At 41.6% G+C, this 14,756-nt stretch overlaps 1 protein-coding gene across 1 annotated transcript in view; it reads left to right on the top strand.

Moving 5' to 3' along the window:
* fhod3b (formin homology 2 domain containing 3b) overlaps positions 1-14,756 on the top strand; it is an 88,308-nt gene that overhangs the window by 53,021 nt on the left and 20,531 nt on the right. The window contains exons 6-7 of the mRNA XM_070835619.1: positions 922-1,027; positions 14,585-14,679. Of these exons, the coding sequence (XP_070691720.1) occupies positions 922-1,027; positions 14,585-14,679 (201 nt within the window). The remainder of the gene's footprint in view (positions 1-921; positions 1,028-14,584; positions 14,680-14,756) is intronic.

Below are 14,756 nucleotides of genomic sequence, written 5' to 3'. Positions count from 1 at the left end.
CTGGGCTGAGCTGGCCTGGCAGGCAGTCCGCCATAGAGGGGGAGGGTTAACCGACAGCTAGATGGAAAAGAGAGCAACAGACGTTGATGCAGGCCCAGAATAGATTAGAATACCTCACTTTTTACGCCGCTTTGGCTTTGCAGGATTTCTCTTGTAGAAAATATTTGTAGCTCTTCTCGATAAAATATCATCTTGGCCTGATGTCAGTGTTATTTCTCTACACAGCAGTAGTTCAGTGTACATGTATGAGTCTTAAATTTTAGAGTCATCGACAGGTGTGACAGATGCAGGTGGTTTTGTCATCGTGTACAAAATGTGGGATGAAGTCAGGAAGCCGAAGCAACAGGAATCCATTTGAACTTTGTATTGCTTGTTGCACATGCAGTAGTTATAACTTACAGTTGTTCAGTTATAAAACAATCAGAGTGTCTTTTCTCTTTGCAACTAATTGGTATGACTCCTTAATGGTACAGTCAAAGGTGTTGTTTAGCAGTGTTCAAGCTGAAGCAGTAGAAAGGTTTGTCTTGTTGCATCAAATTTGCTGCTTTAAGCATGACAAGTAAATTATCCACTTTGCAAAAAAAAAACATATGTATAATTTGGGTACATTAAGTTTAGCATAAATCATCTCACCCGTTCCTGCAGATATTGTAGGTTGATTTATGTCTTTGTCACATAAAATCTCTTTTAAGTTAGTGGAAAGAGTTTAGTAAGCTATTAAACAACAGAGTCCAGATCATTATTTATCCACGTTTTATGTAACTCTGAGGATAGTTATGTAGTGGAAGGCCAAACTAAATCCATCAAATTAATGTTATTTTTTTCAAAATAATAACTATAAAAATAATATAGTTTCTGGCTGTCTATGATGTGAATGATATCTCTTGAAAATTTTCCTCTTCCTTCTTGACCTTTTTCCAGGATGACAAGGACCTGGTTCACGAGTTTGTGGTGGCCGAAGGACTCACATGCTTGATAAAAGTGGGAGCCGAAGCCGACCAGAACTACCAGAATTACATCCTCAGGGGTACGTCCACTGCAGAGCAGCGCGACATTTCACCAATAAACTCACAACACACTTTTCCTCCTCTCTACTTTCTCTCTCCTCAATTTACAACGCAGGCTAATCGAGGATGTTATTAATCAATCCTGTAACACTGGTCTTTCCATAAACCTATCCAGAACCACATGTGTTTACGTACACCATGTAAATTGATGATTCTGCTTGATGACCTTCGCACACTCGCACACTTAAGGCAAACAAATCAAATGTGTGCCACAGATAATGTGGAAGTTAGGCCAAGTTAAGCAGCTGGTTAATTTATCTGTCCCTTGTCGGTGAGGTGAAGGATCATATGTGTTCAGGTCGGGGAGACGCAGCGTGTCTGGGGATACCAGAGGACCAAGAGGTTCATAGCACTCGCCTCAAGGTCACTACCATTTAACAGCCTACTGTGAGGGGGCAGGTCACACATGCTTAAGTGGCCAATAAAAGTTCTGGCAGGATATTGCAGATCATAAAACTAATTTCCCCTCCTCTCTTTTTTTCTTTCTCTCATTTTATTTTTCCTCATCTTTTCATGAAATTGTACTTCTGTTGATTAACCTGAGCCAGTACGTCTGGGCTTTATTAATTTTTTTAAACGTTTTTTTTACGTCCCTTACATGATATAAATCCAGACGCAAACACATGAGCTTCGATCCCTTTTTGTTATTTCTTCATCAAGCCTTGCCTAAAGAAGTCACAGTGTACTTGACCCACATAATTTGGGTGCGCATTTTAATCAGATCTTACCCCTCTCATGTTTATTCACTTATATGCTGCGTGTTCCTAATTTTCCAACCTACTCATTGTTGACCTTTTCTGTTATTGAAAAAAAAATCAAAGAGCAAAGGCCGGATGTCTGTGACAAAGTACTGATGTTGCACCCTTAGGCAAGTTATAAACCTGAACATGACCCCTGCTAGGACTACTTCTGTAGGCTCGGGTCTTTAATGTTTGATGCTTCATCTGAACTTGGCCTGGTCTCTGACTCAGACAGATAAATCACACGGGGTAAATGGCCAAAACAAGGCAGAGGATGGGAACGACAGGATTTTGGAAACTTTAGAGTTTGACCACATGTAAGAGTTGTTAGTGTCATTGTTCTGTGAATAATGAGACCACTTCTCATATCTTTTCACTCCTCCTTTTTGTGCTGTCCTCTTTTCCCTTTACCTCCCAGGGAATTCTGATAATACATCTGTGTGTATTCTTTCATAATTGATTTATCTATTCATCTCTGCACATTGTACAGTTTCCCCTCATGTATCTCCGTATCACCATGAGAAACTAAACCAAACTACCACTCTCCCAAAAGCCATTTTAACCTGTTTCAACTCCTGACCTAATTTCCCCTGACCAGCTGAGGAAACGTGGTGTGTAGCAGATCGCCCTCCCTCGTGAGCCATGTGTTGGAGAACACAAGTCGAGCATGTGCTGGAACGCAGATGCATAGGTCAGAAATGTATATAGATCTGGCTGCTTTACTTTTGATGACTTCCAAGAGGAGCTATGTCATAAGGATTCCCAGGAGGGGAGTAAATTAGATGCCTGAAAACTTCACACGTGCAGAGTGAGAGAGTCAGAGGGAGAACCAGCAACAGCAATTGCTTTGGTATCAAACATTGATCACTTCTAATGTGGGTTTATTTGCTGTAATGTCTTTCAAGTTGAGGCCAGTAAAAGAAAAGAAAAAAAGAAGTAGGAATGTGGACTTGAACCCATCTGTCTGTTGTGCATTAAAAACCTCCTGACAAAACAATCTTGCTCTTTCTCATCAATAAAAATCAATCTTATGGCTCTTTTGTAGATGGAAAAGCACAGTCACACGTGCACACCAGTCTGCTTGCGTTTTACAAGAAAAGGTTCTCAGCCTTAGCTCTCAGGAACATTGCTGTCATTGTAAATGGTAGTCCCTGCAGCTCTCTCACATCCCACTTTTTTTTTTCTCATTTTTTCATTCCGTCTCCTCAAAGCCCTGGAGGTGTCTGTGGCCAGTTAGTGCTCCCTCAGTGATGTGGGGATTTTGTGGAGCGGCCTCGCTGGGGTCAGGCCCCTCTCTGGGCCCCTCACACCTGGCTCGCAGGGCTTCCAGACCTGGACTTCCCTCCTTGGAGACATGTGTTTTTGGCCCAGGAGAAAGCTTGTGTGCCTTTATCACCCCATCAGTGAGAGAGGGTGTGAGGTCACCTTTTTAGAGGTGCCTTTGCCATCTGGTCCTCCTGTAAGCCCCAGTGACATGCTGCACACAGGAGCCAAAAGGGTAATGACGGCCTCATTAGGGATATTTATTGTTCATTTTGAAATGAACATTTGCCTGTTGTTCATTTCAGAAAACACAGAGGTTGTGTTTCATTCAATGTTAGAATGTCCGTGCTCATTTAAAATCTTTCTAAAATAGTTCTTGAAATCAGAAATTTTCAGTATCTTAAAGTAAAGAGCTGACTGAACGTGTTTTTGTAGTTTAGAATGTTGTTTCTCGGGTGTCATGGGGTTGTAAAAAGTTATTTCTTTAAAAATATGTTATTACACTTTATCTATAGATTTTAAGCTACTCTCAGATTCTTTGATCCTCAGTCTAAAACACAAGTGCTGAAAATGGATTCAGCCTTTTTTTAGCCGTGTTCGCTGCATGGATTTGACATTTTATGGTCCCCACAGGATGAATCCTGCTGACTTTTCCTCTTGCATCTCCCAGTATGTTCACATTTGAGTTACATACCTCAACAACTATTGGATGGATTTCCATTAAATTTGTAACAGACATGCAAGGTCCCTTGAGTATAAATTGTAATGATACCCTTCTTTTTTTTCCACCACTCAATAACAATTGTTTGGGTTGCCATTGCCACTGGTAAAACATTGATGATGTGTCCTTTTATCTTGTGCCTTCATCAGGTCACGATTTCTAGTTATCCAATACTTTATAATTTTGAGCATTTTTGCTTGATTTGACATAAGCGTTTAGCCCTAACATGAGCTAAATGTCTATATGGACTCACAATCTGGTAATGGACTAATGCTGTAACTGGAGCTCTTCACAATGAAATGTAATCTAGTCTCTAGTCTCTAAAGCAGATTCACTGTGTTTAGCATTATGTCATCCTGGTTTTAGAGACTCGTTGTCAGAACTTATTTTTGTACTTTAGTACTTTAGTCATAAAGCCCATGTTGGACCATTTACAGTGCAGAGGTATGAAGAGATCGGACAGACAATCAGCAAATGCTCATGCAACAGGTGCACACACTGCAAGATACTGTTATTTTGTCCACCTCCAATTTCATTGTTAAAGAAGTTAACAAATAAATTCATAGGTTTTCATTGTAACACGCCCCTGTTGACAACACAGTAAGTGCTTCAGCAGCCTTAAAATGAGAGCAGCTTGTGCAAAAGGTCAAAGAAGTTTCCTGCTCTTAAGCTCAAACTTTTTCACTGCGCTAAGAAAAAGATCCCTGCGGTGCTAATTATCATGAGCAAAACTGGGAGACGAGGTGGAAGAACAAATAACAAGGTTTTTCCTGGATCATCGTTCCACTCGTAGTATTTACAGAAAGAGCAGAACAAAAGTAATGACTTTGTTTAATTGGTGACCGTAAAATGGGAGCGGCAGAGAGAGCAGATTAAAGACAAACCAATTTCAGTCAACTTGAAGCAATTATTCCCTGCTTTGAAATGTTCACTGTTGACATTCCTCCCCATAAGCTATGTTTTTAGCAACACTTTCTCTGTTTGCCTTTGGTAAAGGCCATGCCATTTCTGTCTGCACGCTGTTGTTTGCTAAACACTTGCCATCAATTTGGAAGTGAAGCTTAAGTTTTTGATCTATAGGAACTGAGAGAAACAGTGTTTTTACACCTTTCAAAGCAGTCGTGGATTTTTGGAAAACACATTCTTAAACATTGCATAAATTACTTTCATACCCAGAGGGCCATATTTCTTCACATGCTGTATTATATTGTATATACATAGGCTTACATGCTATAACTTATTGAATTTATAGCTTCCACAGAGTTGCTCTGTGAACGGTGTATCAAATAAGTCATGCTCATATTTCATTTTGTGCTTTTATCTCATCCTTTCTTCCTCTCTCTTTGTATCTGCATTTCTCTGTCTCTCTCTCTCGCCTGCCACAGAGATTGTCTGTTTTTAATGACACAGTAGTTGTAATGCCATAAGTTAAAGCACTTCAGCATCCTGGTTTCCAGAGGGAGCTGCTCAGTGGGCCTCGGTGGGAAAGGGAGATGTGCTCCAGTCAAGTGTGTCATTGCCTCTTAAAGTGTCTGGGACCTGTAACACTGCTCCCAATACAGCGTTCAGTCCAGCTTTGTGTCAAACGCACATAGCAGTATAACTTTAGTGGGTAGCAGTCCTTTTTCACAAGGCTACAAGTGCACCTGAAACACAAGTCCCTTTTGTTGAAATTGCTGTTCTCTATGTTTCTCACTGGAGTGACATTACATTTTATATGTGGCAGATCAGCAAAGGCAGAGCGTCAAGTGACACATTGTGCGGTCGTCTGTGCTCTAAGAGTTTGGGATCCAAGAGTCTTTTAAATGTAGACAAACACAATAGCAGCTAATCACCCATTCACTCTTCCTTTGCAGTATAAGGAGTTAAATGAGTGAAAGCAGCTGCTCTGGGGTTTGGTTGGATGGAAAAATTGTAAATCTTTAGACCTTCATAGCACAAAGCTAGGAACTGACACTATACTGTAGCAATAATCAACAATCGGCAATGTAAGCATTGCTTGTCAAATGGAGGGAAAAAAAAACACTTCAGTGATCTCATGTGACTAATCCACTACTACTTAGATTTTTTTTCACCAGTTTTTCCAATATAACATTACACACTAGAATGACATTTTTTTTAATTTTAGAATCAGGATAATTGGTTTTGTGTAATATTCTGTTCTTAAAAGTTCTTCAAATATTTAGCTAAGCATAACTGAATTCTCCCCCTGCTGGTTTGACCATTTTGCTGAGCATTAAGTGAAAACCCAGGCGTAGTTGGGTTAACAGTGGTGTTGGAAGCTCTCGTTGGAAACAGTGTGTATTGTGTTGTCTGGCTGTGTTATAGGTCGTCTGTTTCAGAGGGGGAACCTTTACTATGACCCATCGTCTGGGTAAACATTTCCATTCTGTTTGGGCTGCGTTGAGATATATATATATATATCAGTGGCGGGCCGTTCATTTTACACCTGGGCCTTCAGTGACGTCCTACCTGAATCAAACCACCTCTTAATACCATCATTATGACGTCACGGCTACAGAAACCATCAATATTATACAGAAAGGCAGTATAACAGGACGTTGCATTGCAGACAGGTATCTCATGCTGGAGAATGAATGACATCACTAAAGCAAGAAACCCAATTAAAAGAATTCAACAAGTCAACAAACACTCTAACCACCGACTCGGCTCCAAACACAGAGTCGTTCAGTTGCCAATACCAGACATTCTCAGCAACACAATTTGCTCCTTGGAGCCTGTAAGCCGAGGGTACCGCTTGTAGTTGCTGACCTGAAAGTGGCGGACAAACCCTTTTCCCGGCTGGGACAGGCTTGCTAGCTTCGGGGTGGGCCGGCATTTCCTCAAAATGTCCAGCTTTTCTTGGAAAGTCCGCTTTGAAAATGGATTTCTAAGTAGATCTGCGACCAAATTAACATCTTCTCCTCCGTCAGCCATTGTGGGTTAAAAAAACTGCTATTAATACTTACGATTATGATAAAGTTTTAGCTTGTGCAGGTCGCTACAGATAAGAATCGCTAGCTTTGGCTACGCTCTCTGACCATCCAATCAGAGGACGTGAAAATACTAACGTCATCGCACGCTTGCTAGAAGGCCCTGGGGTCACCAACTCGAAATCTGATTGGTTAAAGCAACAGTTTCATTGCGATGTATTTTAACCTACGGGCGCCTGCACTTTTGATTCTGAAGGCCTCAGGGCAGATTTCTTTGACCCTGGCAACACATGATTGGATAAAAGCTCTAATATAGACATACACTGCTGGACACAGAGACGCGCTATGAAATGAAGAGCATAGACTATCAGGAATTATCTAAAATGATTAATGGGAAAATATTAAAACGTAAATCAGTGATTCTGAGTTTAGGCCAGCAGAGAAGGCCCTGCTGGAGACGGCCCTGCCAGAGACGGCCCACCACTGATATATATATTGTAGCATCCCTGTTGTTGTTGTGTTAAATGCTGTTCTGAAAAGTCCCACTGTTCCCGAATGTGTTGAGCTAGGCATGTGAGTGGCTGAGAATAGGAGGAGGGCGGGGCGAGAGTGTGTGCTTGATTGTGGTGTGTGGTGTGTCTCGTCCTCTTGTCGGCGCGCTTGGTGAGTGAGAGAGCTGCTCAATTGTTCTGTTATTGTTATTTTTATGTTGGCGTGGTTACGGCTGACAGTAACCGAAGATTAGTAATAAATCACATTACTAACAACTGGGCTCGTTATTCCACCATCCTGCGAATGTTACAATATATATATATATATATATATATATATATATATATATATATATATATATATATATATACACACACACACACGCACACACACAATATGTATGTGCTGGTTATTATAGGTGTGATCACTTCCTTGTTTGTATGATCATGTAAGAATGATGCGTGGGAGTGTTTGAGCAGAGGCTCTGTTAAATCCTCCTGGTTAAAGGAAATTTGAGAGGGAAAACACAGGAACTGCTGACACACATGTGGACGAGCGCTGTGTTTGGAGTGAGAAGGAATCTCCAGGAATGTCCTTGTCGTACCAATAGAAACTTGAACTCCTGGTTTGTAATGAGATCCCATGGGAACACGTGTGAGTTTTCCACCCGATCGCCTGCAACTCTCAGAGCCAGCCACTGCTCCTGCTGCCCCTCTGTATTTTCAATCTGAAAAACACTCGCTCACTCTTATAATGTGCAGGTTATGTAAGTACTAATTTACCCTAAACGTAACACCAACACCCCACCAAAATTACAAAAAATGACTTTGCTTGTGAGGTTTCGTCCTCTTAAGAAAGCCCCTAATATTTTCACACATTATTTAGTGTCTGTACCTGTCTGAGACGTCTCTCTTTATGGGTGACATCAATTATTTCATTTGATCTGAGGAAATTTTGGAAATGAATGCTATACGTGGTTTCAGCCTGCAGTCTTTCAACTCTCTTTGCTTCACTGTCAACATTTTTTCCTTGCCTCCAGCGTGGCCTCTCTCTGTTAAATTAAATCACCAGCTTTCAAACGGACATACATCAGTGCTGCACTAAACCACAGCATTTAACTGAATAGAAAAACATAACCTGTCGTCATGTTTTTGGTTAAACCTAGAGCCTTGTTCCTACCGGATATGTCCCACCCTGTCCTCCCCCTGTGGCAGACCCTACAGACCCCTTCAGATCCCCCTCACATGAGCAGACTGCTTACATCTGAGCCCAATTCAACCCCACCTGCCTGACCTATATTCTGCCTCCTCTTTTTCTGCTCCCTTCATCTGTAGATGTTTTCAGACTTAGCAAACCCACTGACTGTGGAATTACAACCCCGCACTGCAGCCTGTTACAGAATCCAGTATACAAGCCAATTATATCATAAGAATGTTTGATTTGGTTCATTTCACTAGCTCTTATTTTATCATCTCTGCCCTTGCTGTCTAAGATACATAAACTATAATTTGGCAAAAAAATAAATCTTTTACTGTAATGTGGCACGCAGGCAGATAGAGTGAAATCCTCAGCATTCGAGTGGGTTTTACAGTTAATTCCTGTGAGCTGACTCTTTTTGGGACTGAATTCAGCACATGGCTGGCCAGAGCCAGAGCGAATCACACCATTACCCTCTCAAGAGCAGTAAGAATTTACCGCAGCTCATCTTTCAGCTCGCTTTACAAGTGGGTGGATGTCATGCTGTAGCTTTTATCTAAAGTCTTCCCCACTTGGATGGGATGGGAAAAGCTCATCTATTGGGCTGTCAAAAATGTCAGTTGTACAGTAACACCTCAAATCTGCTTTATACTATTTTAAACACAGAGGAAGTAGAGAAGTATAGAAAATAGTACATGCTTTAGCCTTTTTGTGTTCTTTACAGTGTTGTGGTCTACTCAGCACTGCAGTAGTTCATCAGGTCTGCAGTGCCTGTAGAGCTTAGTCAGCCAAACACTGGAGAGGCTCCCCTGCCTTACTTCACGCAATTGTTCCATTAGGTTTGTTTGTTTGTCTTTGGGGGATTTGTTTGGGCTGAGGCCCACAGTAAATTGTGTCAAATACTGGCAGACATGTATTCAGGACTGAAAATGGAAGCATCCCCCTGTTGTTTTACTGTATTGGGCTCAATGTAAGTCTGGCAGTCGGCTCGGTGACTGGAGTTGGTCTGGCAGACGCAGTTTGTCTGGCTCTAATGGTCTGGGTGATTAGCTGAATAACAAATGGAATGTAACCCATGAACATGTCTCATCCAGTTCATATACAGTAAGAGCTGTTTAATTGGACCGAGTAAAAAAGAAAATGGTGGTAGACGGATTGTAAATGTGAGGCACAGATGCCGTAATGATAAATGTCAGTGCCAAAAGGAAATCTGTCCACTTTAAATTATGAAGAAAAATATCAGAATTGACAGTATTTTAGAACTCAAGCTGCATTTATCTGTATTTTAGCATTCAGAACTCATTTGATGTGTGATGTTAAAGTGGTCGTAGTTGATGGTGAATCCTCACCCGACTCTCTAGTCTCCCTCATCTCTACAGAGCTTTTTAGAGTTTTGGTTTTATGGCCTGTACGTAACTGTTTTGGCTCGCTCTCATGGGTCTCATCAACCTTCTTTCCAGTTACAGAAGGAAAATGTTTTCAGCGAAAAAGCTCTGTTAAATTGACTGTTCATATACCTGCCCAGCACCACGGAACAGCAAGTAGCTGGATATTTCACTCAGGAGTTGGGGTAGACCAAAGAGCGAAAAGGAGGTTGAATATTAGACTTTAATTTGTCAAAAAGCTGGACACCAAATGAATGCTAATGCTATTCCGTGTCTGCTGGATGTATAAAAAGGCATTTGTGTGGTAACGTGTTTATTCTAACAACTTAATAAGTTGGGCCAGAGGCGGGTACGCATGTCTTTGGACTGTGGGAAGAAGCACCCACATAGAAAGGTTCAAGGTTCAAACCTGCCAGCCAATGGATTCGAACCTGGAACCTTCTTGCTGCTTACCACTGCACCATTGTGCTGCCCTCAGAAAAAATCAATTTACTTCAACTTTAGTGAGCGGGCATAATGTGGGCAAAAAAATATGAAAATTTACATTGAAATGTATGTCACAGGCTGGTCCAAACACATCTTTTTCATTAGTAAAAGTTTGAAATTATTCCTTAATTTATGGGATAGCTCACTATTATTACAGACTACCAGTAAATTGGACCTGAGAAATAGTGAATTCATGGGTCAGTGTTTAGTGCTGTCTGCGTCTCTGCCCACAAGTTCCCAGAATCCAGTGTGACACCCCGCTCTTGAAATTCAAATAATTTACTATAATTATAGTGACATACTAGAACAAGAATCTACATTAAAAAAGTCTTTTCCAGACTTTGTAGTAAAGCATGTCCCGCTCTCGTGGGTACAGGGAGGCACACTTCAGACCTGAGTGCAGCTCCTGGCTAATGCAGAGCATAACAAGATAAGGGGCTCTAAGCTTGCACTGTATAGGATGGAGATTTGGACCCTATCCAAAAGTCCTGGTAAAATAAATGTTGCACACTGACAGACAGTTTGGCTGACCCAGTTTTGATAAATTCCATAATGTAAATGAAACCAAAGAGGCAGAGTGGTGAGTGGAAGGGGAGTGAACAAGTTTTCAAGAGGGGAAGCTGTTGAGTTGATTTCTTGCATCTTCATAGATAATTTTGTCTTTCTTTTTTTTTTTTTTAATGTCTACGTATGAGTCAGCTTGCTGGTGTCGACGCTGCCACCCAGACCTCAGAGAGCTTCTCACCTCGGCAGTAGTCAGGGAGCAGCCCTTCCTGCACATTCCTGGGGCTGTGGAAGATAATTGCTGTGGTCTATGAGAAGGGAGAGGCCTGAAGAAACACTTCCACCAGACCTCAGTTGCTTAAGTTTTTATTTCTCTCAGAGTCCTCCTTCAGACACAGGAAAAGGCTCTGTCTCTAATACACAGAGGGTCTGTGGTTCCCCTCTGCAGCTCGATACCATTCAAATGTTCTGTTTAGTCTTAAAGTGACCGTATGCAAAGTATTGAAAGAAATTGAGTGTGAGAGTGCTGTGCAGACACCAGGCTGCTCATTGAACACTTCCAAGTTTCTTGCTAAATCTTTCTTCCTTGGCTATCCTCTCCTATAATGGTTTACATTTAAATTCTAATCACTGTGCTTTGAAGGAGGCTCATTGTCTGCCAGCATCTCATTACGTGACATACATGCAAAGGGACTTAGCAATGTTATTGTTGTACTTTGTGTGAGGTACTGGAGAGCTGCTCATGATTACTCGAACGGAGGCCCACATTTTTGGCCCCAGATCAGTGCTTGGAAGTGGAGGGTGTCCTGTGCAGACTCAACACTCACATGCTCTTCTTATTAACCCTCTTCCAAAGTTATTGATGACTGTCTGTCATAGAGTTTAAAAACAAATCCCAGGTTCTGGACCCGCAGTCTCAGCTATCTACAAAGGTCCAAGGCTGGGAAAGTGCGGCGTAGTATAATGATTTGGTCCCGCTTTCAAAGCCTGAACTGCAACACACAGGTTACTTTTCATTTTTCCGAGCAGTTTCATGACTAATTTAATCACAAGTGTGTGGAAAGCAGTTCCATTCGAAGTTCACAAAGGTGATTGCTTTGAGAGTAATTAGATGTTTCCTTTAAACAGTTTCTGACCAGAACTCTGAAAGTTGCAGTTTCCCATAATGAAAGGTAATTTTATTTTTTTCAAACAGTTACAGTATCGTTTTACCTAACCATCCAGAGGGTAGCTGCAGTCAGTGCGGTTTCTGGTACTCAAAGTTGAATCGTACATAAATGGCAGCTGGCATTGAATAATTCCATGAAGCAGCAGTTTTAATGAATCTGAGAGAAAACGTAATGATTGTGTGGTTTCTGGCGTGGTTCAGAAATGTTTGAATATCATACCATTTCTGTATCTTTTCTGCTCGCTAAATTAAATTCACATATGATATAGACATTCATTCTGATCTTATTTTACTTGGCTGCATGCTAAAGTAAAAAAAAGCCACCCGTAACCTACCAATGATATTGTTAAATAATGTCTTATGATAACATGTCAGAATGATATAAAAGTCATTTCGTTTTGTGGTTGACTTTTGGGAACAATCAGTAACGTCTCATCTGTCAGCAGTTGAACATTTCATGTTGTGTAATGACACCTTTAAAAGCCTCATTAAGGCCACCTATCTTTTCTCACTCGTGTTTTCAGTGGACATTCCTTACAACCTCACCAAGGCAGATACTGCACACAGGTGCACTCAAGAGATAAAAGTCCCTGCAGTGACGATGCTGCGGGTCAGACATCAGCTAGCAATTTGAGAAGAAGCGTGCAGCTAATTACTCATCCAGCATAAGTCACAGCTGTTAGTGTGTATGTATAAAGAATTACAGTGAAAAGTTATTTTAGCCACTTTTCACATGCTAGTTAGATCTTTTTTGTAAACAGTATACCGTAGGAATTCACTCTGAACTCAGCAGACCAGCTGGACGTCATGTCATTACTGCTGTCACTCATCTGTCAGCAGCAGTCCCATACAAAGTGGGGGAGTTACAGGAGAGGTTGACACTCTGGCCCGCGCTGACTGAGGGGGTTAATCATGTTTTCATAAACACACTCTGATGTGGTCTGCTTTGATTCGCCATATTGTCCACGCTGCTGACTGCTGTGACACACGGCTCTGAGCTCGCAGCGGGAGAGGACTGTTAGGAATGCTCTGGCCTGACATGTTGTGAGTAATTAACCCTGATTGATAAAAGATGAACTGCCGCTGCTGCTGCAGCAGTGGGCCGTCAGCATGCACGCGCACACACACACACACACGCACACACCCACGCGCACACACACACACACACACACACATACACACACACACACACACACACTCTCACGCACTCATGCACTCAGGCACTCATGCGTCCACCCACACACTCTCACGCACCGTGCGCACACAGCAGCTGCACCTGGGAATTTTGGCTTATCTACAGCATATTCACAATTTTCATGCCCCTCTAGAGAAGAGGAGAGGAAAAATATATGACAGAAGCTGCAGCCTCTCATTGTAACACGTTATAAGAAACTGTTTTAAGCACAGCAAGAACATTAGATCGCAGTCTTTTAAGGAGCTCTCAATATGTCAAGTATTTTATCTAGTTCAAAGATTAAACTCTGCCTTTTTTTATGTTACTTCTTTCTATATTTTAAACAGTTCAAAACAGCTGGTGTATCAGCTTTTGCAGCCCATGAAGAATTCTCCTGCTACTCGTACATCTCTGAACTTGATTGGTACAGGCTCATCACCCTTTGTCATGTTTGAAAAAGACAGGAATTTCATGAAAATTATTGTCCCCCAAAACCAAAGTTTGTGCCAAGAAACAGTCAAACAGGCATTTTTTACCAAAATGTTCCACTTTCGTTGTCTTCACGTTTGTGCTCCAGCTTTTTTCACTGCGTCAGCTGATGTATCACCTAAAGTTGCTGTGGGTTCAGGCTGAGCTCGTCATCCTGTTGCTGTGGTCTCCTGTGTGAGTGCATTAGCTCCCTGTGTGCGGATGGCCACTGAGATGCTGTTAAAGGAAAAAAGACCACATATTTAAAGGGCGCTTTTGTCTGTTCCACTCCTGTCCAGCGATGTTGGTCTCCCTTCCCCCATCGCCTTCTTTAACAGAAGCCCTACACTTTTACCGCCCCCCCATTGAGATCCCTCGGCTCTTATTATGTTCTTATTTATGTATCCTGTTACAGATGGAAGTCATGTCAGCATCCACCGAGGCACTTGGCTCAAATATTTCCCCTCCAGTTGTGTTCACTGACTTGAGGGATGACAGGACGTGCGCTGTTTTTCTTTTTAGTTCCTCAGTTAACTGTTGCAATTTTTTAAGTTTGTGTCTGCAGCAGCTCCAGTTTGTATGGAGATTTAATCATGATGGGGAACATCATACCCTTTTCTAACAATACTTATGTTGTCTGAAGTCCTAATAATGTTATTTTTCTGTTTATATTATGTCGTTATCTACAGACTTGCTTCACAATCAGCCAAAAGATAGAGAGACATTTTAGGGATTCTTTAGGACTCAAGAAATCAACCAGTTAAGAATTTGCAGGTGATCTGATTTTCAGAGTTTCACTTAGGTCCATGATCAGTGTTCAGATCAGACATCAAGCATTTAGAGGAAGCACTTACTCAGTCTCGGTCTTTTAGGTGCCGAATAGGAGAAATGTGATGGTTAGTTTTTAGTGAAGAGAAGAAAAAAAAAACAATACTTGGCAGATGATTAACCAAACCCCATCTCTTTCTTTGTCTCTCTCTTTCCAGCCCTTGGTCAGATAATGCTGTACGTGGATGGGATGAACGGCCTCATATCTCACAATGAAACGGTCCAGTGGCTGTACACCCTGGTCGGATCCAAGGTAAAGAATATGAACATTATTTTCACAAGATCTCTGCTCCAGCCACACAGAAGATATACAGTGAAATCAACCACATC

The sequence above is a fragment of the Pempheris klunzingeri genome, chromosome 8 (assembly GCF_042242105.1).
Source record: "Pempheris klunzingeri isolate RE-2024b chromosome 8, fPemKlu1.hap1, whole genome shotgun sequence".
NCBI classification, from domain to species: domain Eukaryota; kingdom Metazoa; phylum Chordata; class Actinopteri; order Acropomatiformes; family Pempheridae; genus Pempheris; species Pempheris klunzingeri.
This window is presented reverse-complemented; position numbering and strand designations above follow the sequence as displayed.